This window comes from Aulostomus chinensis, chromosome 2, assembly GCF_037954235.1.
Source record: "Aulostomus chinensis isolate RoL2024-O1b breed Wild chromosome 2, RoL_Achi_v1.0, whole genome shotgun sequence".
Classification (NCBI taxonomy): domain Eukaryota; kingdom Metazoa; phylum Chordata; class Actinopteri; order Syngnathiformes; family Aulostomidae; genus Aulostomus; species Aulostomus chinensis.
In genome coordinates, this window is record NC_141321.1 from 12,013,259 (window position 1) to 12,038,263 (window position 25,005).

Consider the following 25,005-nt stretch of genomic DNA (forward strand, 5'->3'; position numbering starts at 1 on the left):
TGCTGTGAAATATTTTGTTCTTGCGAAGTCTTCTTGTCACCTGGGATGTTGGTCTCTTTCTTGAGCTGCGAGGAAGAAGATGACGGTTACCAAAATAAGTAGGAAAATGTAAATGTTAATTGAGTGGAGGTTTCCTGGCATTGTCCCACTAGTGAACTGTGAAGACAAGGGACCAGAGACAGGGAGCTTAATATAGATGAAAACTGTGCGTAGACCCCACACCGGAAATATGGACTCTGGTCAGTTTGCTGAAGCTGTAAAACATCACACTCAATGAGTGTAGACTGTGTCAGAAGTGACGGTAGGGAGGTGTGATGTCGACACCTCGAGGTAAACAGGTTAGAATAAGACATCGCAGTGAAGGATGAAGTAAGAGGAAAATTACATCTCATCAAAAACTTCAATGATGTACCTTATCTAAATGAAACTGATCACACAAATCAGTTTGTGAGTGTGAGTGCCACTTCAGAAATCTCCTGGGAAACTTGATTGATTTTCTTTGGTCACTCATGTTTCCTTTAAAGCAATTCATATTTCTATTTCAAAAATGCCTTAATAATATATTTAGGTTTTTTTTTTAATCACTAAAACAGAGATATTCAGTGAAGAAATTACTATTTTTATGATTCAGAATGATTAGAGAACTGATTGATTGTTTGATTGATCGATTGATTGAGAAAAAAAAAAAAAACAAGACTGGAAGGTATCAGCTCATGCTGCGTGAGACAAAAGCTGGTGCAAACCTCTTTGGCAGTGGAGGTGATTCCATCACCTAGATGAGTGCTGACGGTGGTTTCCAGCCAGCCGTTACTCAGCCTGACCACTGTAACGAGCTGACTGTTTCCAGGTCAGTGGACGAGCAGAAACACTAAACAAACATTTAGCTCTGCATCATTTGGTAGCCAGAGACAGAAGCAGCTCTGGATGTGTTGATCGGGGCTGGCGGTTTGAAGGACTGGGACACTGGAGGAGAGATACTTATTCTGACCAGCATTCTGCAGCGACTCCTGTCAGCAGTGACCATGTGAACTGTTCTTCAGGGTAGGACCCTTCACCATCAGACCCTCTTAAACCCTCTGAAATCACTGGCAACCGATTTCAGCCACATGAGGAAATATTAGTATATTTGAAAACCAAAACAGACAAATACATTGTAACGAGCTGTTGGCTGAAGGCGGGGGGGCAGGTAGACATCCACATCTGGAAGGATTTATTCATCCTAACTAATCTCTTCTCTTCTCATCTCAAAATCCTAATCTCTTATCTGGTTACGGAACACTCCGTTTCTTTAAGAACTTGTATTAGTGAGAGTTTGGCTACATTAGAGGCAGAATATAGCTGTTTACAAGGATGTCAAGGCATGAGTGGGAAACGTGCAATGTATTAAAGGGATAGATTACACAAAAAACTTAAATTTAGTCATTTTCTACTCACCCTCATGCTGATGGAAGGTTGGGGGACAGTTTTTAGTCCACAAAACTCTGCTGGAGTTGTTGAACCGCGTTACCGTGGCGAGGTGAGGTGGAAAACTTCACCACTGAACAGTGACCTGCAGTAACTGGACTCACTCGGTCAGATCTTTTCTGAGCTTCACGTTAGGTGAGCCCTGAAGACGTCTACAAGCTGATTCACAGTCATAGCGCCACCTGGTGGTTATGGATTAAGCCTCGTGTAACAAACATCGTTTAATTTAAATCAAAATGACACTGGGTTGTCACACCTGATGTTCAGCAACATCATTTAAAGTAAGTGTGTGTTGTCCAGAATTGTTATGTTGATGGTGGTCCACTCCTTCCTGTAAAACCCAACTACCAGGTTTCAGCTCCCTCTAGCTCTACTGAACAGCTACACACTCCGACCTGTGCAGGGGTGTCAGGCTCTGCTCATCCCTGCTTGCAGGTGTAATTAGGACCTGATCATTCCCCACGGCAGAAGTGCAGCAGGTGCTCTCTGAGTACCGTCCAGTTTCTACCCAGGATAGAAACTCTGCAGTTGCCAAGTCACTAGTTGAACTTTAGACCCCAGTGACATCTGCGGTAAGTGTCTTTTTTTAAGGAGAAAATGAAGGTGAGCGGGACTGCTTGCTCCCCAGCTGTGATTTCAATATCCTTTACGTCACTGGACCAACATCCCGCTTCAGTTGCTGATTATGAACTCATCGCATCATCTGATGCCTTGTTCTTCCCGTCATGCTGGGCTTCAGCGTAGCCTGGAGCTGATGGACAAAATCACCCACCAGTGAATATCACAAAATATGTAACTGTGGTATAAGAGCGACTCAATGTGTGATTTTCCCTAGCTTGTGTGTGTGTGTGTGTGTGTGTGTGTGTGTGTGTATGTGTGTGTTTTTCTCAGTCATGTGCTATTCACTTCCACATCGTCCTGAGTCATTGATACACACCGTATCTTAGTCGTTTCCCTGGGCGATGGTCTTTCCGTCTCCATGGTAAAACAGACCATTGCTCTTCAGATCAATGAAGCAGCCTCCTACCCGCAGATTCACACGTTACCACAGCAACAGGTCTGTCTCCGCCTGGCTGGTACACGTACATGGGAAGTGAGTCACGCATGTGTGGGTTGACACAGTGGGAGGACATGCTCCCTCTCTTTTTTTTTGGACGCTGTGTCGTCACGGGAGTTTCCAGTTGTCTAATCTGTTAATCCCCCACACTGACACGCTGCACAATGATGAGCATCAGGAACTGTCAAGGGGCAAAAGCACCCATCATCAGGTCAAACGTCATGATAGTCCTCAAATGTAAATGCGGCATTGAGAAGTATGAGACATCATACAGCTCGGCTCGTGTTGAACGTTTTCTTTTCCTCTGCTGCTGTGTGTATTCACTTTGTCACCACTGTCAGTATCTGTCATGTGACTTTTGGACTTGCTTTTCCTGAGGTGTTTTAACTGAGCTGTCTCGCAAATATATACATTTTGATAAAAGTTAAACTTACTTAAAAAAAATTAGTAGTGTATAAGCAAAGAGGGCAGTTTGCTTTGTTTCACGCCGTCGTCATGTGATTAAACTCCTGAATAAAACTTCCTTTCCCTCCATCTCAGTTACTTTAATATCTATTTATTATCAGTACTTGTCACGTGTGTATGAATCACTGGCTGAGGAGGTCGTGATTTTAGTGTCTGTTTATCCGTTTGTTAGCAGGATTACACAAAAGCTACAAGGCCCATTGCCAGTTTGGGGCAGATCCATGAAGCAAAGGAAAATCTGCTTTTTTTTTTATTGTTTCCCCGTGGGGGGGGGGGGGGGGGGGTGCTTTCGGGTTTAGTGTCTGATGTAATTCCTTTTGGATCAATGTTTGTGTTTGCAGGGCTTCATACTGATGTATGTGCATGAGGATACAAAATTGTTCTGTGTTCATTACTGCAAAAAAAACACTGAAATATCAGGACACAGTTTTAAGGTTGTTTATCAGACTATAACAGTGTCACACACTTCTGCATCACTGCTGGACAGTTGAACCGACAGATGCCAGCAACAACAACAACAAGAGTTTAGACTTTCTTTTGAAATGATGGGATTCAGTATAATCCCTCTTTGCATGTTTTGACCATTTAGCTTTTTTCCTTTTCTGTATAATATAAAGACGTCTCTAAAATCTGAAAGAAAGAACAAATGAAGTAAAGAAATACAGGAAGTATAATAACTTCTCTCCAAAAAAAGATCCATCCCATCTGTCAGCAGCTCCCTTAAATGGTCTGAAGAGCCTCCCTCTGTTTGAATGTGTGTGTCTGTATGTTCCCAGTGGGGAAAAGGTCTGGTTCCCTTTAAATACACACCACTGAGCACAGACAAAAGATTCATTCAGTGCTCATTCAACAGAATAAAAGTGTGTGTGTGTGTGTGTGTGTGTGTGTGTGTGTGTGTGTGTGTGTGTGTGCGTGTGTGTGTGTGTGTGTGTGTGTGTGTGTGTGAATGAGTGAATGAGAGAGACAAAAAGTTGTGTACATTGGGTTTTAGAATCCAGTACTTGGTGACCAAGCCTCTCTGCGCTCTCTTCCTCTATTTTTCTTTCTCACTACTTCCTCCATTTCTTCTTCTGCATTTACACAGGACACATTAAACAATAACTCCCTTGGGAAGAAATACAGCTGGCAGGAGAAGATTTCGGGTTCGTCCTCGCCTCTAAAAGCGGGTGAGTTGAGCCATCTGAATTTCCATGTGCGGTTAGATGATAATTTGGGTGTGTTAGACCAAACTGTAGCCTCACACCGCTACTTCCTACATAACATCTTCAAATGTGCGTGATGTGAATTGTGTCTGGCAGGCTGTCTCTCTTTGATCCTCAGTGGATGGTGTTAAGGTTTGGATTATGCTAAACTAAGCTAAGCGTAGCTAGCCCAGGCACCACTGAGCGACTGGTGAATTAGCTGCTCGAGGCTGAGCTTGCAGAGAGCTGTCACACCTCATTGCTCATTCAGAGCATCATGTGAAGCAGGACCGGCCAGACTCTCCGCCAGAAACCCACCATTGTTAGTGAAGGTGGTAAATCCCTATCCAGAAGTGTCTCAGGAATTGGCCCAACAATGCGGACAATTCACCCAGAATGCACCTGTTGTTTGCTGTCCTGTTGCTCAACACGTCATCAGATCATCCACAATGAAAATATCATGCCTGGATTTTCTGGCGCTGGATTATGACATAACATGTCAATCACCTTCTTTGAGCCACATGTTGAATTTGATGAGTAATAGGGATTTAGCTGAGTAATCCTGACATCTGTTACCTAACCATTTCTACTTTTCTGTTTGTGTTTACATCCTCTTTTTGCATTTGCTGCCATGTCTACTTCCATGCTCCTTGGTGTGTGTGCATCGTGTACATTTACTCTTTTTGCATGTTTGTGCATTTGTGTTTGCATGGTCGTGTGTGTGTCTTCTCTTCTCCCAGGTGAGCTCACCCCTCCTCGCGAGCACAGCTGTCTGAGCGACGAGGACAAAGTGCACGGCGGCGGGGCTCAGACCAAAGACCGGGGCACATCCACCGACGCCCCCTGCAGACACAGCCACACATCTGGACACTCGCAGAGTTCGTCCACAACGACAGCGACGCGGTCCAAGCTTCAGGAGAAGCCACCCGCACCACCACCACCACAGAACTACACACCAGCTCCTCTCTATCCGTCGGGGAAGGCAGATGGAGGCGGGAACCACCGGGAAAGGATCCGCTACCACACAGACGTTCGTCTAGAGCCCACAGAGGAGATTTATCTGACACCCGTGCAGCGCTCGGCTGACCCCCTGGACCCTCCCAGTGTTCAGGACCGGCCATTCCTTTCACAGCAGACAGAACAGGGCCGCATGTCCATCAGCTCTGACACAGAAGGCCCGCCTCCTTACCAGCCGCTCCCGGACCGGACCAACCCTTCCATCTATGAGGAAGATGAGGTCTACATCCCCCCACCTTCATATGCATCCTGTGTAGAATCCCTCATCACACCACCCAGCATGGCTCTCTCAGCTCGCCCTTCACTGGCTCTGGATCTCAGCCTGAAGGGGACAGGAACGGGAGCCGGGGCCATGCTGAGAGCCGGGTCGTCAGTGGAGTACGTGGATGCCACAGACGAAAGCTACTGCGGGGAGGATGAGGACGTGGACAGGGTAATCATGGACGAAAGTATGATGAAAGGGGGAGGGAAGGGTGATGGCAGCAGTAGAGCTGCGCTGCTACGGACTTCAATGAGCTCTGATGCCAGCGGCCTTTCGTACGACTCCGTCAAATACACGCTGGTGGTGGACGAGCATGCCCAGCTAGAACTGGTTAGCCTGCGACAGTGTTATCAAGGTTACAGCGACGACAGCGATTCAGCCACAGTCTACGACAACTGCGTCTCCTCACCCTACGAATCAGCCATTGGGGAGGAGTACGAGGAGGAAGATGAGGAGGAGGAGGGCGCCCGTCTGGGAGGAGTGAGGAGAGAAGCTACGGCATGTCTGTCTGAGGACTCCACTCCTGAGGCCGACCTGCACTTCTCAAAGAAGTTCCTCAACGTCTTCATGAACGGCCGCTCACGCTCCTCCAGTAAGTCGCGATTATTGCTTTAATCTCATATTTCATTCAGGTGCTATTGTTTGGGTGAGAAGTTTCAGCTCGGCCCAGAAGGTGTTGGGCCTGTCTGTTACCACGACGAATCAAAATCGTTACAGCAGGAAACGTCTGTTTTATATCCTTGAATATATTTTTCAGCATGTTGTACATAACAAACAATGAACGCGTTCACAGAGACTCACCTGTCCTGAATGATCAGTATTTAGTGGGATTATTTTATGAGATTATTGCAATATTCTCTAGATAATTTAAAACACTAAGTCTATACCACATATTAGATATGAGTTTATTTTGTCAAAACCGTTGTCCTGGATGAAAAACGGTTTAACTGGTTTTTGCTCTTGTAATATATAAATATTTATCCCTGATGCTCAATCCTTTGCAAAACAGAACCATCCATTTTCATGATTGAAAGATTGTGTTTTTGTGTGTTTTTCATAGCCATATATATATATATATATATATATATATATATATATATATATATATATATATATACATATATATGACTTTGCTTATGGTACAAAAAAATGCAAGTGATGCGAGTGCGAAGCGCAGACTGAGACTATTTAGTTCATCAGCCTAACGATGCTACATGGGGTGGAAAAGGCTCGAAGCTCTGTGGAAGCAGATCCACAGAGAGGAGCGCTGTTGTATAACGCGGGTCCTCATCCACATGACTGCTCTAGCTGCTGGATGCTGGAGGTTAACCTCGCTGAGTCAGAATCAACCTTCTCATGAAGCTAGGCTTGAATAATTGATGATAACGACCCACAGTCTGTTAAATGATGTTGCAGTAATTTGCTGTTCTTATTTTGTAGTAGCAGTTGCATCTTCTACTCACCGTAGCCAGGCGGCAGAAGTCTGGCGCTCCGTGGGGGCTTATGGAGGAGGCATAGATAGATGCTTGAAAAAAGATTTACACTCCTATTCTCTTGTGAGATTTGGATAAACTTTTCCAAAATCCCAAAAAAGCATTTTTTTTCACAAGCATTGCATTATTTTAACACTGCATAAAAGGTTTTGCAGGAAGGACAGGTTTTGGGTTTTTTTTGTTTTTTTTAAATCGACTATCCATCTTTTTCCATGTTCTCTCCAGAGCTCCAAACAGGATCAGTCACTTCAGTCTGTCTCATCTATTATTTCTGACAGCTATATAATACCACATCACATTCCCATCATCCTCAGCTTAACACTGCATCTTGTACTAATTCACCAGTGTTAGCAAGTGACATGCTGATGGATGATGGAGAAACATAAGATAAGACATTCATATATTAGTCCCACAATGGCAAAATTCATATATCTTTATCTATATTCATATCTATATCTATATATCTATATATATATGTCTATACCTATATTTAGGGCCTGAGCCTGAAGGTACTTCAGGCGAAGACCCTGTTATGTTTTTATATCTATTTCTTTATTTATATCTATATTTATATCTATATTTATATCAATATCTATGTCTTTATCTATATTTATATCTAAAGCTATATCTATGTCTTTACGTATATCCATATCTATATCTATGTCTTTACGTATATCCATATCTATATCTATGTCTTTACGTATATCCATATCTATATCTATGTCTTTATGTATATCCATATCTATATCTATATCTATCTATTAAAGCTTGGATCCAGATCAGCTGGACTCAGGAGTTCTGGGAGCCAGTCAGGAGGGGATCCCAGTTCTTTGGCCTGTGTGGGATATAGTCACCTCAAGCAAAGTGTAAACAGCACATGTCAGTCATTGGGGTCACAGGAGGTGTGTGGTTGTTGGAGATTAACTACAGGTCACTATGTTGTTCTGGGAGGGTGCAGCTGTTCAGGTGGACCAGTTGAAGCTGAGACACATAAAGATGAAAGTGCCCATCCATCCATTTTCTTTTCCGCTTATCTGTGAAGGATCACGGGGGGGGGGGGGGGGGGGGGGTTGGAGCCTATCCCAGCTAACATTGAGTGAGAGGTGGGGTTCGCCCTGGACGGGTCACCAGTCCATCACAGGACCATCAGGAGCAATTAGGGGTTCAGTATTTGCGCAAGGATACTTGGACATGGTCACTGGGGGAAGTGAGGATCGAACCAGCGACCCTTCAGTTTCTAGACGGCCACTCTACCTCTGAGCTGTGCCGCCCCTGGGATTAAAATGATGTTGTGTTAATTGCTCTTTTCTTCACTATCTGCAGTTTCCCTCCTGGATCTTGTGTCTCTTTTTACGAGGCTCCAGTGTGGGTCTTCTCAAGCTATAAGTGCTTCTTACAGGTGTTTATACACTTTTCTTGGGCCTGGGTGCTCATGGGTGGGGGCTCAATGTATTCAATAAATATATTTTCATTTTGACTCACTCAGGTTGTCATGCACACACTTAAACCAGTGGGTCAGTGTGTGCTCCTCTGAAGGAGTCAGGAGGAGGTGCTGGTGATGAGCCCATGACTCCCCCATTGTAATGAAAATTAGCAGTGGTCCACTTTAAAGACTGCACACCCAAACACAAGAAAAACTAGACTGGATCTACCCCCCAATACTCAATAGGTACCTCCTTGGTCCATGCCCCCCCCCCCCCCCCCCCACCAGCGTCATAGTGTTAGCCCAATCCTGCTAACAGACAAACAAGCAGCACCAATATATGCACCGATATATGCAGCCCAGCGTCATGTGAATGCACAGGCACAGTTGATATCTGTGAACAAATAAAAAAACGATCAAACAAGCACATGGCCCAACACAGGAGGGTCGTCTCAGCACTCTGCCTCTAACTCCGGGACAAGGGACACTGTGAGGACAGCAATGTAGATGATCTGGATCAGGGGAGGACAGTAGGAGTGAAGAAGGCTATCAGTGTCAAAGCAGAGAGAACATCCATCAGCAGAGGTGGAGTCTACGACATCGCTTATCCATCATCTACAATGATGTTCTCTCACCCCCCCCCCCCACCCCCAAGGAGATCAACAACCATTCAGGTTTGGCTTTATGTGACTTCATGTGCACGAAAAATTCCCTTTACGCAAGGCCTCACATGACCCCACACTGACCCCACAGAGGTCGAGTACCTGGGACTCCCCTCACAACTCAACAAGCTCTTTGCATGAGGGGTCATGTAGTCCTCCTGCTGTCCTGGATTCAACCCTCCTTTGATGCGCAAGCGGACTGTGAGAGATCTGTCTCTAACATGTAGTGGTGATTTCTCAGTAACAGTCCTGCTTGTCCTCTTGGATGCCATCCACATGTTAACAGGCTCATTAGAACATCCACAGCAGTTTATGGGGGGGGTTGTCTTCAGGGGAGTGAAGGGAGAAGCACACATCACTCATCTGTTGCAAGTCTAATTAAAGGGTGACACATAGTGAAATATACTCGTGCACTCTGAACACAAAGGGCTCTAATTGTTCTCTATTGGTCCATGATGCTGTAGAACCCATATTAATAAAAGGTCGTTAATCTTCTTGAATGAGGTCGACACCTCACAGTTTTTGCCTGTATCCCTTGTCTTCTGTTGAAGGCGCGGAGTCCTTTGGCTTATATTCCTGCATCATAAACGGAGAGGAGCGAGATCAGAGCCACCGAGCCGTCTACAGGTGAGGAGGAGCTACACCACCTTCATCTTCATGCTCATCATCCACACCATGACTGACTTTAGTAGCTCTGTTTGAACAGGATCGTATCTGACAACCACATGATGAAAGGTCAGTATTAAAGACAAAATATCAAAAATGTAGTTTGCTTATCCGGCACTCTCAGTTAGGTGTTGGTGCATTCAGAGGTCACACATTGTCATCTCCGTCTTTCTAGCTGGGATCTAACAGCTAGCCAGCAGCTACGGCAACGAAACAACAGTACAACATCCTAAAGATGTATTTTTGTAGTACAGTCCATGTTTTCTTTGTCCAGCCGTACGCTCAGAAATCCACAAACACTTTGGTTTTGGATAAGAACGAACAAATAGAGCACTTTTAGTTGAACTCAGCAGCACTAAACTTGAGTTGCTCTGTTTTGTTTTGTTTTTAATCACAAATCCAAGTGTTTGTGACTTATTGAGTACATGGTTGGATAAAGACTACTTGGACTAAACCCGCCAATGTGCTTGACAGTTTGTTAACAGGACGATGGTTGTGCTGTTGCTGGTAATCTCACATAATTGTGAGTACTTGAAAGACAAATTACACTAAGTAACACGTTAAAGTTGTTTTTCACGGGATCTGACAGGATGTAAGCAAACCAACAGTTCAGTTTGACAGTTGGTAACAGTTTGACAAATGGCATTCTTTTTTTCTTTTTTTGTGAGGTAACAATGTTCTTTAGGAATGTTACTCTAATTGATTCATGTACTTATTGTCATTATTTGAGGGGGTGGCACATCAGTTTGAGGTAGATGAAGTGATAAAACAGGCCAGACAGGCAAAGACATTGGAACGCACTACACAGACAAAAAGCATTTTAATAACACAATGACCCACCCAGGGAGAAGGCTGGGCCTCCTGATCTAAAGCATTTTATTCAACAGTAACCTGATATATCATTAATAATCTTGGATTGCAAAAAGAAAAAAATAATGGGGGGGTGGTTATGACAGCAGCAGGTACATGATGTCAGAGTAAAACTTGGAGGTTTGTCTGATGTTACAACAGGCTACTCAGGGGTCTCGAAGGCGGTTGCTTCTTTAAACTTGGTTAACTTGTCTGATTGTCTGACTGGTAACTGAGCTGCATTCTAAGATCTCAGCAGCTTTCAGAATACAGCTTCAGCAGCAGCACAGCCATTACTCAACTAATGATAGTTATTATGAAAATGATCACCTTGTGTTTGGTTTTAATTTAAAATATTACCACCACTGAGTTTGGTTTTGGTTCACATCTGAAGGAATGTGTGGATATCCAGTGCTGTTTGGCACCTTTCAGCCCACCGCTGCTAAACTTGACTCCTTCACATGACCTCACGTGCAATCACACGCACACGCACACACACACATGCGCACGCACGTGCGTGCACACACACACACGCACACACGCCGCTCAGATTCTTCCCTGTCCCTGGATCTGTGCTCGGAGGACATCAATGGAACAGTTGATGGGGAAGTGTGGGTCACAGGTCAGAGGCAATAACTAATTTTTCATAAATGAATGAATCTGTATGTGTGCACACCGGAGGGAAACTCACACACACACATGCAAAAAGTCTAAAAACAAACACACACATATTGCTGGGAATCTGAGGGAGTGTTGTGTTTGAACTTGATGAACTGTTGTCAAAAGAGTAAATGTTTGCATGCAGCGGTTCCTTCCCCTATTGGTTTCGGCGTAATGAATGAAATAGGGTTCTTGTTAGTGTCGCGAGTTCCTCTTGTTTGCGGCGATGTCATCAATTCTGAGCAGAGCTACGGACACACACCGTACACACCCTCTTCAGTAAGAGTCAGACCTCAGATGGCAGCACAGAATTACAGCTGCTGTTAGACCTCAGGCTGATGAACGGGGTGGGGGTGGGGGGGTACAACAGCAGCAGAGCAGTCATGTGAACACTGAGAGACCATATGATGAAGCATTAAACACAATTAGCTGAGAGCGGCGTTTCTGTAGTCTGGAATAGAACGCGGTGTATCTCTCTTCTGACAGCTGGTGAGGACGTGTATAACACCCATGCACATGCATGTTTGTATAATGAATAAAGAAAAATGCTAATAAGAATGACGAACGCATCTCAAAACTAACAGAATCACGGCACACAGCAGATCTAGTGAGTACAGATTCACTAAAAGGACTTAAGAATCGTCGTCTGGTTCATACTGTAAAAGGCTTCAGCCCAACCTCACCTGTTTCAACAGATTTGTTCCTCGACATGACGATGAGTTGGAGCTGGAGGTGGATGATCCGCTGCTGGTGGAGGTCCAGGCGGAGGATTACTGGTACGAAGGTTACAACATGCGTACGGGCGCCCGAGGGATCTTCCCAGCTTACTACGCCATCGAGGTGACCAAGGAGACCGAGACTTACAAAGGTAATTACAGCAAGCTGCTGGATTGATGTGTAGCTGCTCCTCTCACCTCCAGCCTGACATTTGTGTCCATATTGTGAAACACATTTATGTGTCTGACAACGTTCAGTATGAATCGCCTTCATCCATCCTGTTATCATTGCCTTGTCATCAACTTTTCCTAGTGATGCAACGTCAGTGTTACTGCAAGCAATCGGAAGGGAAGATATTTATATTCATGTGCTTTTAAAGAGTGGGGAATAGACACAAAAGGGGCCGACAGAACATTCCAGAAGCAGCGAGTTAGATGTAGGGACAGTTTGTTGCTTGATTCAAGTGTACAGCAAAGAGAGGAAAGGGGACGATTTTGTGAATATCAGGAGTGAAGGTAACAGGGGCAGGAAACATAACTGCTGCTAGTTGGCAAACGCTGTCTGGGGGCTATGGTTTTAAAATCCACCTGGAATGTATTGCCTGTAATGGATTAATGCAACACGAACAGTGAAGGCGGATCGTGCTCCCTGTGCAGTGAAGAGCAGTGAATGGATGGACAGATACCGGCTGAAGTTCCTGGGCTCAGTCCAAGTACCCTACCACAAAGGAAACGATGTTCTGTGTGCAGCTATGCAGAAGGTAAGTTGTGTGTTTACTGTGTGTGTGTGTGTGTGTGTGTGTGTGTGTGTGTGTGTGTGTGTGTGTGTGTGTGAGTGAGAGTAGAGCACTGACCGGTAAAATGTTAACCAGTCTTTGATTAAATGTCATGAACATCACCGTGGTCCAGCAACACATCGAACTTGCACTCTGAAGAACATCTTGTCAGCACGAATCTCGCCTTGTTCCAGATTGCCACCAACAGACGAATGACAGTCAAATACAACCCTCCCTCCTCGTGTATCCTGGAGATCAGTGTGAAAGGCATCAAGCTGGCCGTGCAGGAGGATTACTACGCCTGTGACAGGGTGAGGCTGGCTGGCTCGCCTCATCTTGGCCGTCATCTTCACTTTCATGAGATTTATTCAAATAGAAACTCAACAGGAATCTTATTGAAATGGTAGAGGTATGTCGCCCCCATGTGGTCAGATGTAAATACTGAAGGCAGATGTGGGCTGTGGAACATGAAGAGCCCATTTACTCAGTTTAATTGTGCTTTGACATATTTTCATTTAAGCAGTTCAGAATTGAATCTGTTTCTTGAAATTTCACTTTTTTTTTCACTCAAGTTACTTAGCAGGTTTTAGGTTTCGCATAAGCATATGATAAACTGAGAGATGTTTATTTGTGTCCCGCACATATAACTTTCCAAACCGCAAATAAAACATACATAGATCACCAAATATTCATTGGCATTAAGGTATCAGTTGTGCTTATAATTTAATGTTTTGCAGAGAATTAGTTTGTGTTTTCTCCCAGGCTCATCTTTTAATATAACCCATCTTGTTGAGTAACGATGAGAGGCTGAGTGCGGTCCATTCAGAGAATACCGCTGACAGTTGTGGGCACTTAATCATGTTGAGTTGAATGTAGCACAAACGTCAGCTGACCTGTGAGTGGTAATACTATATCCAATATCAAATCAGATATTTGAATTTCATTTTTATTTATGCAGCTTTTTGAATACAGGGCTTCCAATTTTAAATACTGTCTATAAAAATAGGAAGACTCGTTCCATATTTGGTCCTACATAATTATTTAGTGTTAAATTGTCACCTGTACAGTGTTTTGTTATTTTAAGACATGTGTTCTGTATTTTTCCCGTCACAGAGTAACGAGTGCAGTCACTTCTTCCAGTTGAAGAACGTCTCCTTCTGTGGTTATCACCCCAAAAACAGCAAGTAAGTTGAGTTCCATAAAGCTGCTCGCTCATCGACGCAATAAATATCTAGAAAGTGACCTGCTGTCATTTCTGTGTTGGGGCCAACCAGAAAACGTGATGGCAAGAGGATGGAGTATGAAACCGCGGTTTGTTGTATTCCATTTTGAATGCGGTCCCTCACGTTTCTTTTCCTTTGTCTCTGAAGGTATTTTGGCTTCATTACGAAGCACCCGGCTGACCAGAGATTCGCCTGCCACGTCTTTGTGTCTGAAAATTCCACCAAGCCTCTCGCTGAGTCAGTGGGGTGAGTCCAACCTCCTTCTTAGTAGCTATGACTTGTTTAGTGGCGCTCTGCTCTGGAAGATTTCGTAGAGTCAGCGAGCACATGGATTAATACCGCTGTTAGAAAGACAAACTTGCATTTATGTAAAAATTTCAACAACAAACACAGATGGAGCTCTTCTCTAAAGCTATTGTCCTTGATCTTGTTTCCCAAAATGTAGCACAGAAGTCACAGTTTTGTATTATGCCAAAAAGATGATATCTATATTTCGATGAAATATGTACATTTGTTATGGGAAAACAGGATTTCTTGAAATCATTTATAAACCTAATGCAGTACAATTTTGCCGGACCTGCTACATGTAAACTTACTTAAAGAAAATGTGTTAAAGAAGCCACCGGTAGCCAGCCTGGAGGATGAGGAGGAAGGTGAACGCTCCAGAGGTGACGGACTGACATGTCTTTGTTTTTCAGGAAAGCCTTCCAGTTGTACTATAAAGAGTTTGTGGAGTTCTCCTGCCCTACAGAAGACATCTACCTGGAATAGCCTCACCCTGCCTTCAACCATAGCCATGTACAGTACACTGTATCATAACATAATGTTGCATGAAGGACATATCTTTAAAACACACACACACACACACACACACACACACACACGCACGCATTTGACAAGCTAGCAGAAAAAGGATAGTGGCTTATGTCCAAACCTTTGTTCAGTAAGGAGATTAAAACGAGCCAAAGGAGGAAAAATATGCAAAATGGAGTCAGTGATGATGAGGTGATCACAGGCTGTCCATGGAAAGCACAAACATTGTTTCACCGCAGCCTTGGCAGCGCTAGTACGCCAGTAGCATCATCACAGCAGGTGAACACTGGACGCCCGGGAGCCGTTTGGACCCCCCCCCCCTCCCCATCCTCCACCCCTGTACTTACACTTGAGTTACAGTCAGCAGAGGTTTTAAAATTCTGTGGGTTTGAAGTCGTGATGTTTGAGCATGACAGAGGTGTGTCTTTACAGAATAACATCCTCACCTCGGGAATAAACACGAACTCAAACATCCCCGTAGGAACAGAGAGTGTGATTGTTGTGGTTTTTGATGGGGAACAGGTGAAGAACACCTGAGGTAAATCACAAACCAGCTACAGGTGATGCTCCTTGCATGTTTGGGCCTTAGGAGTGTGACAGTACACACATTGGTACTGAAAAATGTCAGTATTCTATGCTGAAGAACTTTTATTCAACCCAGCAGAAAACAGAACCACAGTTAGTTGAGGTAAAACTTTCCTCCTGTACTCAATAAACCCAGATCTGTGTGTGCTGTTGGTGCCAGTTGAGACTGAAGACTCACAAAAAACTTGTAACTAATTGCAATACGCCACATTCTGAAACCTACCAGTTTATACTCCTGCACTCTACACTTTTGCTGCAGGAATGAGAGCGATGGTGAGATAGGTGATAACGCAACAGGTTAGCAACAGACGGGAGATGCTGAGAAAAACACCCACTAACACTTGCGCTGTTAAACCAACATCTGGCGACGTGACGACATGACAACCTGAGTCACAGGTGACGCCAACAGCCAGCAGCAGTCGAGCAGAGACGCGCACTGCAACTTTCAACTGATCCTCTAGTCGTGAATTTTTGGTGTGAATAGGTCTTTTACACCTCCTATCCCTTGGTGTTCAGAGTTGGAGACTTCATTTTGTTTATTAATGGTGTGACAACAGGATTTCCCTCATGGCGTCTCTGCAGGGGATGAGCAGTGTGACCTCTGGGAAACAGAACAGGCAAGAAAACGGGAAAAACTAAAGTTTCTCTTCAAAACAAAGGAAGAAGGGTTTTAACTATCACAAGCTCTTCTTCCTCCGCTGGTCTCATTAAAGCAAAGTCAAAGTTGAGACTGATGCCAAATCTAAGCCATACCAAGAGTAGCTTAGCTGCATGTGCTAACAGTAGTTAACGGGATCCAAAGGGAAACAGCTGCTGATCATGTGTTGATGTCCCCACAGTAACAGAGCCGTCAGATTGGACCAGTGTTCCACATTCAAACCTGGATTCTAGAAAATACTTGGCTAGAAAGAAAGCTAGAAGCACAGTTAGAACCTCAGCTTCCACGCGTGTTCTGGTGGTTTTCTGAGGGTTGAAGAGCATTCTGGGAAATGAAGGTAAATTAATTAGGACTAGACAAGATAGGATGAACTGAATATTTGCAAGAATGAAGTGTGAAAAGCTTCTGGGCTTTAAAGGTAGAGGATGGTCTGACGTAATCCGTGTGGCGTCCTTGAAACCTGCTCCTCAGTTTCCACATCCAGCGTATTTAAGTAGGAGAGTGATTATACCGAAGGTTAGATCCTCAGTGCAGCAGGAGCAAAACAAAACTGGTGTCTTCAGATCTTCACTAGTAGTGCCTCTTTTTCATCAGATCATTGTGACCTTCCTCAGTGAACATTATCATTATCACCATTTGAAGGGATCGTCGTTGAGTGTGTTTGGGTTGAAGAGTTTGAATGCAGATTGGGATGTAGGTGTATGCTTCATGTGCTTTTTTTCCCCACTGCTCTAAATGTGCTGTACTGATGCGACCCAGTCCTGATCCGCCAGGGTGAGTCTGTCCACATGCAAGATACGCTCACCCAACATACACTGATTTACCCAAGTGAATTTTCCAGACTGGTATTGACTCGTTTGGGACAGAACTCATCCTCGCCGCCCCCAAAATTTGAAAAGGTGTGTTTGAGGGTTGTATTTGCTTCAGTGAATTTAATACATTTTCAGTAGACACCCCTGATTAATTCCACTTGCTTGCTGTCACCTCCAGAGCCAGACAGAAAAATGAATACCAGTCCCTCCTCTTCGCTGCATTAAGGAGCTGAGACCAATTTAGCTTAGCACAATGAATGGTAGTAGATGGGATGTGTTAGCGTACCTCTGTTAAAACTTCTCATACTATTTTCTCCCAAACTGGCTTTGCCTGCATTAACGTACCACAGCTGTGTAACATATGAGATGTTGTCATTTTAAAATCAGACATAGTTTGAACTACTTTCAGTGATTTTACTCAGCACCTCAAAAGCCACGTTGTAACTTCAGCCAATAAGACCAAACAAAACGATAGTTAACCAATAGAAGAGTGACTGCTGCTGCTAATCATGGACAGCAGTGTAGGAGAGGATGAGTAGGATTACTGCAACACTCTCCATTCACATCCATTCATTGTGCTAAGCTAACTAGCCGTCAGCAGGTCTCTCTAGTGCAGCACAGAGGATTGAAGGGGATCTATGTTAATCCTGGCTCTGGAGAGGTTTGACAGGCATATTTACCAAAAAGTTGTTATCCTCCTTTAGTCAAATCAAAGTGAGTTTTGCACGACCTGTGATCGCGACAGAAAACTAAAGCAATGCTGTACGTATTCATCATCATCTTGGATCCAGAACAGCACAGTTATTCAGCAGTGGGTAAAAAAAGACTGCAACATTTATCACTAACTATCATTTTTAACAGACATTTTTGAGATCTTTATCAAACAGAATAATGAATATTTGTCAAAGAAAGATGAATTTGTGAAGGGTGTGGAAAGCCATCTCACAGTCCCCCTGTTTGCTCCTGTCAAAACAAGAAGAACGAATGCTGTTGCTGATCATGTAATGACTTTTATAAGAGTCCCCCTCTCGGGGCCGATCAGGTGGACAGGACGTAACGGACCGCAGCGGGGGCTATACAAAGGGTGTACAGACATGCCATATATAAATAAACAAATAAATAAACAAATCATTTAATATCTGTAATTATAAGCATTGTATTGATTCAACATGTAGTAAGTGAAATTATCTTTATTTTGGATTTTTTTAGGTGTGAATTATTCTTTATTTAAAACTTTCAAAGCAGATCTGGTGTCCTGTCGTTATTTTGTTGGGCTGGAACAAACGCGTGCTTTTATCAGGACCCGGTGTCGATCCTACTTATCTGTTTTCCATGCTTTTAGTAAGATTCATTACATTTAACATCCCATGAGTCATGCAACGATATTAGTGGTTCCTGCTAAGCGGCAAGGGAGCCCATCAGCTGACGGTCCATGCTGCTGCCTCGCCCTCGGCTCTGATGATCTCAGCCTTTTACCAGGTGAGTAGAATTTACACATTTTGTAGTTTTGAAGGTGAAGTACCTCACTCCAGAAGTATTTCATCTTAAAAGCAACACTACATATTTTTGGGGGGATATCAAAGAGTCAGAAAACAAAAATATGGCGCAGCTGACCTTAATGTTGCAGTGAAAGGTTGACCGAGGCTGTGACCTGAACCAGGGATTCTGTCATCACATGATCATCACATGATTGCATCATTACATGCCTCAGACGTCCTCCTGGATGTGCATTAAGGTTTGTCTATCAGACAACAATCAGGTTAACAAATCTTTGTCATCTGTTATTGTATGATCAGCCTGTCATGGTCAGAAGCACACACAGCATGGTCACAGGTGGGTGCTGCTCAGGGAGTTGTTGACTACACCTGCTTTTTACCTGCTCAGTTGTGTGTGTGAGTGTGTTTTTAGTGAAAATTTCAGTTGAACGTGTTGGGGGTTTGTTTCTTTTGGTTGTTCATTTCTAATTCCCCCCAAATCCAGTGGCTTCCACTGTAGTTTTGTAGGGTCAAGTTCTTCTTTCCTCTCTCCTGTCATCTGGACACATCCAGTGGGTGACTGTGGGGAGTTTTATTCCCATGCCACCTTCTAGACACCCAAGGGGCCCACTTTTGCTTTCACTCTCTTCTTGAGTGCAGTGTTTTAGTGAGATTCCACATTGCAACACACACTGGAATTATGTTTTCTGGGGAAGTGTGACAAGCCCCTGCCCCTGTTGCTGCTTTACCCCTCAAACAATGACACAACCTCCTGTACTTGTGTGTCCAAAATGTCTGTGCGCATGGGTCAGAGCTTCTGTGGCAGACGGTGCATTTTTCCCATCAAGTTTCTTTGTAATCAACCCAAAAATTTGCTTCAAAACTGGAGTACGCTTTATTCTGTGCATGGGCAACCTTTATTGAGTTAGCTTAGCTCAATGAATGGCAGTAGATGAGAAGTGTTAGCATAGCTCTGTCAGAAGTCAAATAAATAACCCAAGAAATCCTCCTCATCCTCTTAGAAAGGTTTTGTGTTGTCTTGTTGGCTTAAGTGACAATAGAGCTTTTAAATTGAATTATAAAACCTCTGCACCTGGTCAGGAAAATAGTTTTAAAAGTAGTTTTAAACTTATAATATATTTTATTTAATGTCACATACACCCTGCATGATTTTTATGCAGGCAGAGACAGTTTAAGGGGAATATATGAATAAAATGAACTATCCTAACTAATAAAGGAAAAAAGCAACCATTCCAATGAAGTGTTTGTGATGTCATGTAACCCATGGCCCCGCCTTTCAAAAACATGTAATGCACTAACAAAATACAAATAGATACATTTTCAGTTTTATTCCTGTTTTTCTCTCAACACGCTGTGGTGATCTATGCTGTAGCAACACTGTGCACGAGGAGCCGTTCCTTTAGTAGTATTCCATCTCCAGGTTGGGTTCATAAGGATTTTCATTGTTGGGGGGCAGAGGGGGAGGGAGGGGCTTCTCACCGTAATCTGCAGATGCAAATGACCACAATTAGCTGGGAAATATTCCACAGACACTTGTGTTTACTAGCAGAGACGTCACCATTGGGATATAATAAATAACAGAAACACAATACATATGACATGTAATCTGGATGAAGTAATGTGTGGGTGTGGGTGAATGTGTGTTTGTGTGATTTACCATCGATCAAGTTAGCATGCCGTTGAAGGAGGCCAGGATCAAAGAGCAGTTCTAGCTCTGCTGATCCAGGATCATCTCTGCTGTCGGAGGACAGAAGACTCAACATAAGATGCTAAACAAACCAACGTTCTATCACATTATTAGCTTCAACAATTTAAGCTGGTAGATTCTTCACGAGTTTAGAGTTTTTGCTTTTCCCTCCTGTGTGGTTATTAGGGGACTCCAGATCGTAGACAGAGCCAGCCATGTATTTAGCTTGAAGCTACCAAAAGCTAACAATACCAAAACTGTCCAAACTCTTCTATTAACAAAGAGTGGAACACATCATCCAGTAAAATCCATGTGTGTTGTAACCAGCTGAATGCTCACTCATCTTCAAACACTGTGATTGGAGCTAAACACAAACTGACGGTGACACTTTGGTCAGCGCTTCTCCACGGTAGCACCGAGCGCAAGCAGCTGGTGCATTCAGTTGAACCAAACCACTCGCCCGCTTTCACAATTTGTTGTCATTTTTTCAGCTCAAATCAAAGTGAAGAATACTGAGCATGTGGCTGGACAAAGAAGGATGATGTCATTGAGAGTCTGTAAATGGACGTTTTTGGTCAGTTTTGCCGTAGTCAGTCTCCATTAGCTTCAAGCTAAATAAACGTGGCTCAATGTAAGCGATACAGAAGGGTAAAGATGTCTTCATGAGCCCACGATATGTGTTTGTGAGTACTTTTCTGAGTACACTTTTTGGCACAGGTACTTAGTATTTCTATAAAAACAGCAAACATGTAGTGTCTTGCCCGCTACTTCAGTAATGTAACACCAGGCTACTTTAGTAGCCGGTATTTCCCACCTGGCCCTCCTTGTTGCAGCCAGAGCTACAAGGAAGCAAAGACGACCTACCTCCTCCATACTGGCGCCGACGACCCTCCACCAATCAGCAGACAGAGTAGAGCCAGCGCGGCTACCAGTCGTGTGTTCATCCTTCCGCTGCAGTCCATCAGCGAACTCATGCAGCCACACAAGACAACCAGCATCACTTCATCATCAATGTTTAGTCATGTGAATGTATTATTAACATTTGTGATTCGAAACTTTACTACTTCTTTGTCTCTATTTTGATAGTTTCAGCTTCAGAAACCATTCGAATGCAAAAGTTGGTCGGGTCTTGATCATTTTGTGTTTTTTTTCTCTTATTTTACAGGGTTTTTTATGTTTGAAGTCTGTTTTTGACTCAAATGTTGGGAGTGCTGTCATTATAAAAAAATATATATATATATTTAAGAATACCCCTCACGAACAGTCAGGTAAAATACGATTCATGACTGTTGACTATTTGTCTGCCTACTTACTAATTTTGACTTTGATCTATGGTGATCTCTGTTTTTCCCTTCATTTGTATGTGCTTTTAAAATGTGTATTTATTGATCATGGTCTACTCATATCTGTTCTTGTGAAGGGCGTATTCACTGAGGACCCACACTGGTGAAACTTCTTTCGAAATTATTCTAACTCACCTGTATCGAAACGCGCTTGTTATGGTACAACTCATTTTTGATATCTGTAACCGTCTTCTCAGTTGTCTTACTCACTTTGTCATAATCAGGCTCCTTTAATGCGTCACTCTGAAATCCCAGTCTGAATTGTGAGACTAACGTCAGAATTCTAAGAACAAACAAATGCATGGTCCAATTTGTGATGATGTAACTCTTGTCAAGCTTCCAAAGAGTGTGTGACAAACAGTACGGGGATGTATCGTTCAATTTCCCCAACCTTTGTTAGGAGTATTAATCACTAATGTAGAGGAGATTGGAAACATTTCGAGGAAATATGCATTTGAGGTGTTTCAATTTGTTTATAATGATGAATAATATCCAGCTGTAAAATAGATAGAAAATAAGTTGTTGCTATATTAGTTGGTTGCTGTAATTAAAGGATGAAGGATTATTATTTAACTTAAAGAAGCACCTGTTGATATAAGGTGAGTTTACAAAGTTGAATATGTGCTTGTCGGCCAACTATCAATACTCTTCTTGGTCAGTTCTTACATTTTCAGTCCAGTGTTGCTGGAATAAATGAAGTAATTGTTCTACATGTCCTCTACCAAGTGGAGGGCCTGCCACCCCCCTTTGACAGGCAGGATAAAACACATTTTATTGTGTCCAAAAGTGACATAAAGAATATTTCCTCAGTGTCTCCACTGCTTATGTTTGAATATGCAATCAGACGTTCTGTCTGACCTTGAACCACCTGATGGTGCCTTCCTGTGACCCTCCAATCAACCTGCAGGTTTTTACTGTGGCAACTTTGCAGTACAAACGAGCAAAACTCTGAAGTTAGGAGCTGGGAGATGCTCAGATACCCTCCAAACTCTGTGCTACTGTAAGAGCCAGCCGGCTCGGCTCACCCCTGGGTGGCCCTTCCCACCACTCAGCATGAACCACCCTGCAACCACCTGTGTCATTCAGCTGACCTCAGATCAGCTTGAACCTGTCCGACTGAAAGCGAGGATGCATTATTCATAGCTTGCTGCCATCTGGCACATCAGCTCATGCCTCTACAGCAGCACTCACCCTGTCAAATATCTACAAGACAGGAAAGGCGGCATATCACCAGCTGTACGTCTGGCCTCACTTGTGCTCGGGCCAAATGAAGACGAGTTGTGTTTGCATGGTAATTTGTTTTAGCAGAAAACTGCTATTTCGATGGATTTACATGCAAGATACTTAAACCTGTGGGTGCAAAGAGCATTGAGAAGAACAGTTTTCCAAAAACCTGGAGAGATGAGGAGGTTAACTGTAGTTTGAAAATACAATAAAATGTTGTTCAGCCGTGTACCACTTGAGGGCGGTAGTGTTACGTCTATCTTTGCAACACCAATACGCGAGTGTCATATTCCACAGCGTCTAAAATCAGATAAAGAAATAAATAAACTGTGTCAGATCCCAGCAGAGCACTTCAGATAATCTGACTGTTATAAATAAAGGTTTTGTGTTTCTCTTGAGGTGCTCTCCTGTTCATCATCATCATCATTATCATCATCATCACTGACTCATCCACCTCCCTCTCCATCTCATTTCCTCTTTCAATTGTCTTGCTCATCATAACTTTTTCCTGTCTCTCCTTGAACGATGGTTCGGGGTAGAAAAGTCTTCTCTCTGCCTCTGGTTAACATCAGTAGAGTGGAGGACCTGGCAGTAACCTTATCATCACATATCAATATCACCTGAAGGCATGGCAAGCCAACAATATTTCAAACAACCCTGGATCTAATCAAGGCATGCTTGCAGCCTGAAATGTTATATTTTCTTAAAAATCAATAGTTATTTGCCTTGATCCATGGGCTGATCTCCAGGGTTCACACACATTTATAACAATACATTTCCATGACCGTCCCATGTATCTGAGGACGATTTTCAGAGCCGCACATAGAAATAAGCAGTCACATCCATGTCAAAATGTAACTGCATGCATGTGACGAATCACAATCTATGTGCGTTTGGGCAAACGTCACATGTAATATAAAAACTGATACTAACCAAAATTGTTTTGTTTTTTACTGTTGATCCTAACTGAGCCATATTTACTGAGGTATTTGTGAAGCACATTTCCGTTAATGTCGGCCCTGATTAACCGTTCCAGGCCTGGAAATTGCTTTGTTCAAGTTCCAAGACTTTGCAAAGTTTTGCAGAACCGTACGAACCCTGATAGAATATACAGTCACCCTCCATAGATCACATTTAAAGAAGTTGTGACTTATAGAGCAAATAACACACTGGTGCAGTTATAAGTTGTATTTAACACCGAGAGGGGCACATAGTTTGCAGGCACTAAGCTGTCAGTAAATCGGTAGTGTAAAGTTGTTCTCAGGAAAAGAAAAATGCAATCAGATGAATGTGTTGGATCAGCAGTACACACTAAAACAGAAAGCACAAATATCTAACAGATTATAAAGACAAGCCACCATGTTAAAGGTACTATATGTAACTGTGCACGTACCCCCTCCTATTACTACTCGGTCCCTCCAGAGGCAGTGATGACCCACTGTGGTGTGAGGGGCTCCGCACTGTTGCTGAAGCTGAGTGGCTGTAATTACATCACTGCTATGCTGGTTGGGGGCGGAGCTTCTTTGCCTCTGGGCTGAATTTCTTCTTCTGGATTTCAAACGATGACGGCTGAAACATAGCAAATTGCGTTGGGGCTGGAGTTAATAGATCTTACATTTGCAGAAATAAATGTTATTGTGAATAGAGTTCAGACCAGAGGAGGAGATGGCGTAGAAAAGTGGAGGACGAAAAGTCAGGCTACAAAGAGGACCAGTCACAGCTGCTGCACTCTGTGGCTGTTACAGTCCGAAGATGGAGCACAAGGAGAAGTCACATGCTCTTGTATGTGTGAATTATTGGAATAGATTTTTCAAGTTTGCTAAATTAGCAATGCTTGTTTCTTTGTTTGTTGTTTTATCCATCCATCCATCCATCCATCGTCTACTGCTTATCCTGTTAAGGGTCACGGGTGGGTGGAGCCTATCCCAGCAGCCTTCAGGTGAGAAGCAGGGTCACCAGTCCATCTCAGGACCAACACATAGAGACAGACAACCATTCACACTCACAGTCACACCTACAGTCAGTTTAGAGTATCAATCAGCCTCGTCCCCTCTTGATGTCTTTGGACTGTGGGAGGAAGCTGGAGTACCAGAGAGAACCCACACAGGAACAGGGAGAACATGGAGACTCACACAGGAACAGGGAGAACATGGAGACTCACACAGAAAGATCCTGTGATGGAGCCGGGACTGGAACCTGGAACCTTCTTGCTGTGAGGGGACAGTGCTGACCACACAGTGCCAACCTTGTTTGTTTTACAATTTTCTGATTATGTGCTGCCCCCTACTGGTTGAGTCTAGCCCATACCAGATCAGCTGTGAGGTGCATTTTATTCTCTTATTTCATGACAAACAACACATAAATCCCTCGTGCAGGGGAGCTGTAGAGAGGATGGTATATCTGACCTGGGCCCTTCACATACTAGAGCAAATTAAATCACTGAAGGGGCCCAGTATTATGAGTTTTCATGAGG

The 25,005-nt window shown here is 43.5% G+C and overlaps 1 protein-coding gene and 1 long non-coding RNA gene across 7 annotated transcripts in view; one reads left to right on the top strand and one right to left on the bottom strand.

Annotated features, from left to right (window-relative positions):
• The window catches only part of mapk8ip1b (mitogen-activated protein kinase 8 interacting protein 1b), a 55,266-nt gene extending 37,238 nt beyond the window's left edge, over window positions 1–18,028 (top strand). For 4 of the 6 annotated variants that reach the window (XM_086179406.1, XM_086179433.1, XM_086179441.1 and 1 more), the window contains 9 exons: window positions 4,071–4,152; window positions 4,908–6,038; window positions 9,576–9,651; window positions 11,895–12,067; window positions 12,546–12,676; window positions 12,886–13,002; window positions 13,805–13,875; window positions 14,062–14,160; window positions 14,613–18,028. In XM_086179406.1, coding sequence (XP_086035532.1) covers window positions 4,071–4,152; window positions 4,908–6,038; window positions 9,576–9,651; window positions 11,895–12,067; window positions 12,546–12,676; window positions 12,886–13,002; window positions 13,805–13,875; window positions 14,062–14,160; window positions 14,613–14,685 — 1,953 coding nt within the window. In that variant the 3' untranslated portion in view covers window positions 14,686–18,028. The remainder of the gene's footprint in view (window positions 1–4,070; window positions 4,153–4,907; window positions 6,039–9,575; window positions 9,652–11,894; window positions 12,068–12,545; window positions 12,677–12,885; window positions 13,003–13,804; window positions 13,876–14,061; window positions 14,161–14,612) is intronic. The other 2 variants (XM_086179424.1, XM_086179450.1) reach the window with 1 other exon arrangement.
• A 1,559-nt stretch (window positions 18,029–19,587) lies between these two features.
• On the bottom strand, window positions 19,588–21,657 carry LOC147269083 (uncharacterized). The gene is made up of 4 exons (XR_015111284.1): window positions 21,444–21,657; window positions 20,830–20,934; window positions 19,936–20,015; window positions 19,588–19,763 (listed from the first exon to the last, which is right to left on the bottom strand). It is a non-coding gene; the product is annotated as an uncharacterized LOC147269083 (long non-coding RNA).
• Window positions 21,658–25,005: the final 3,348 nt, after the last annotated feature.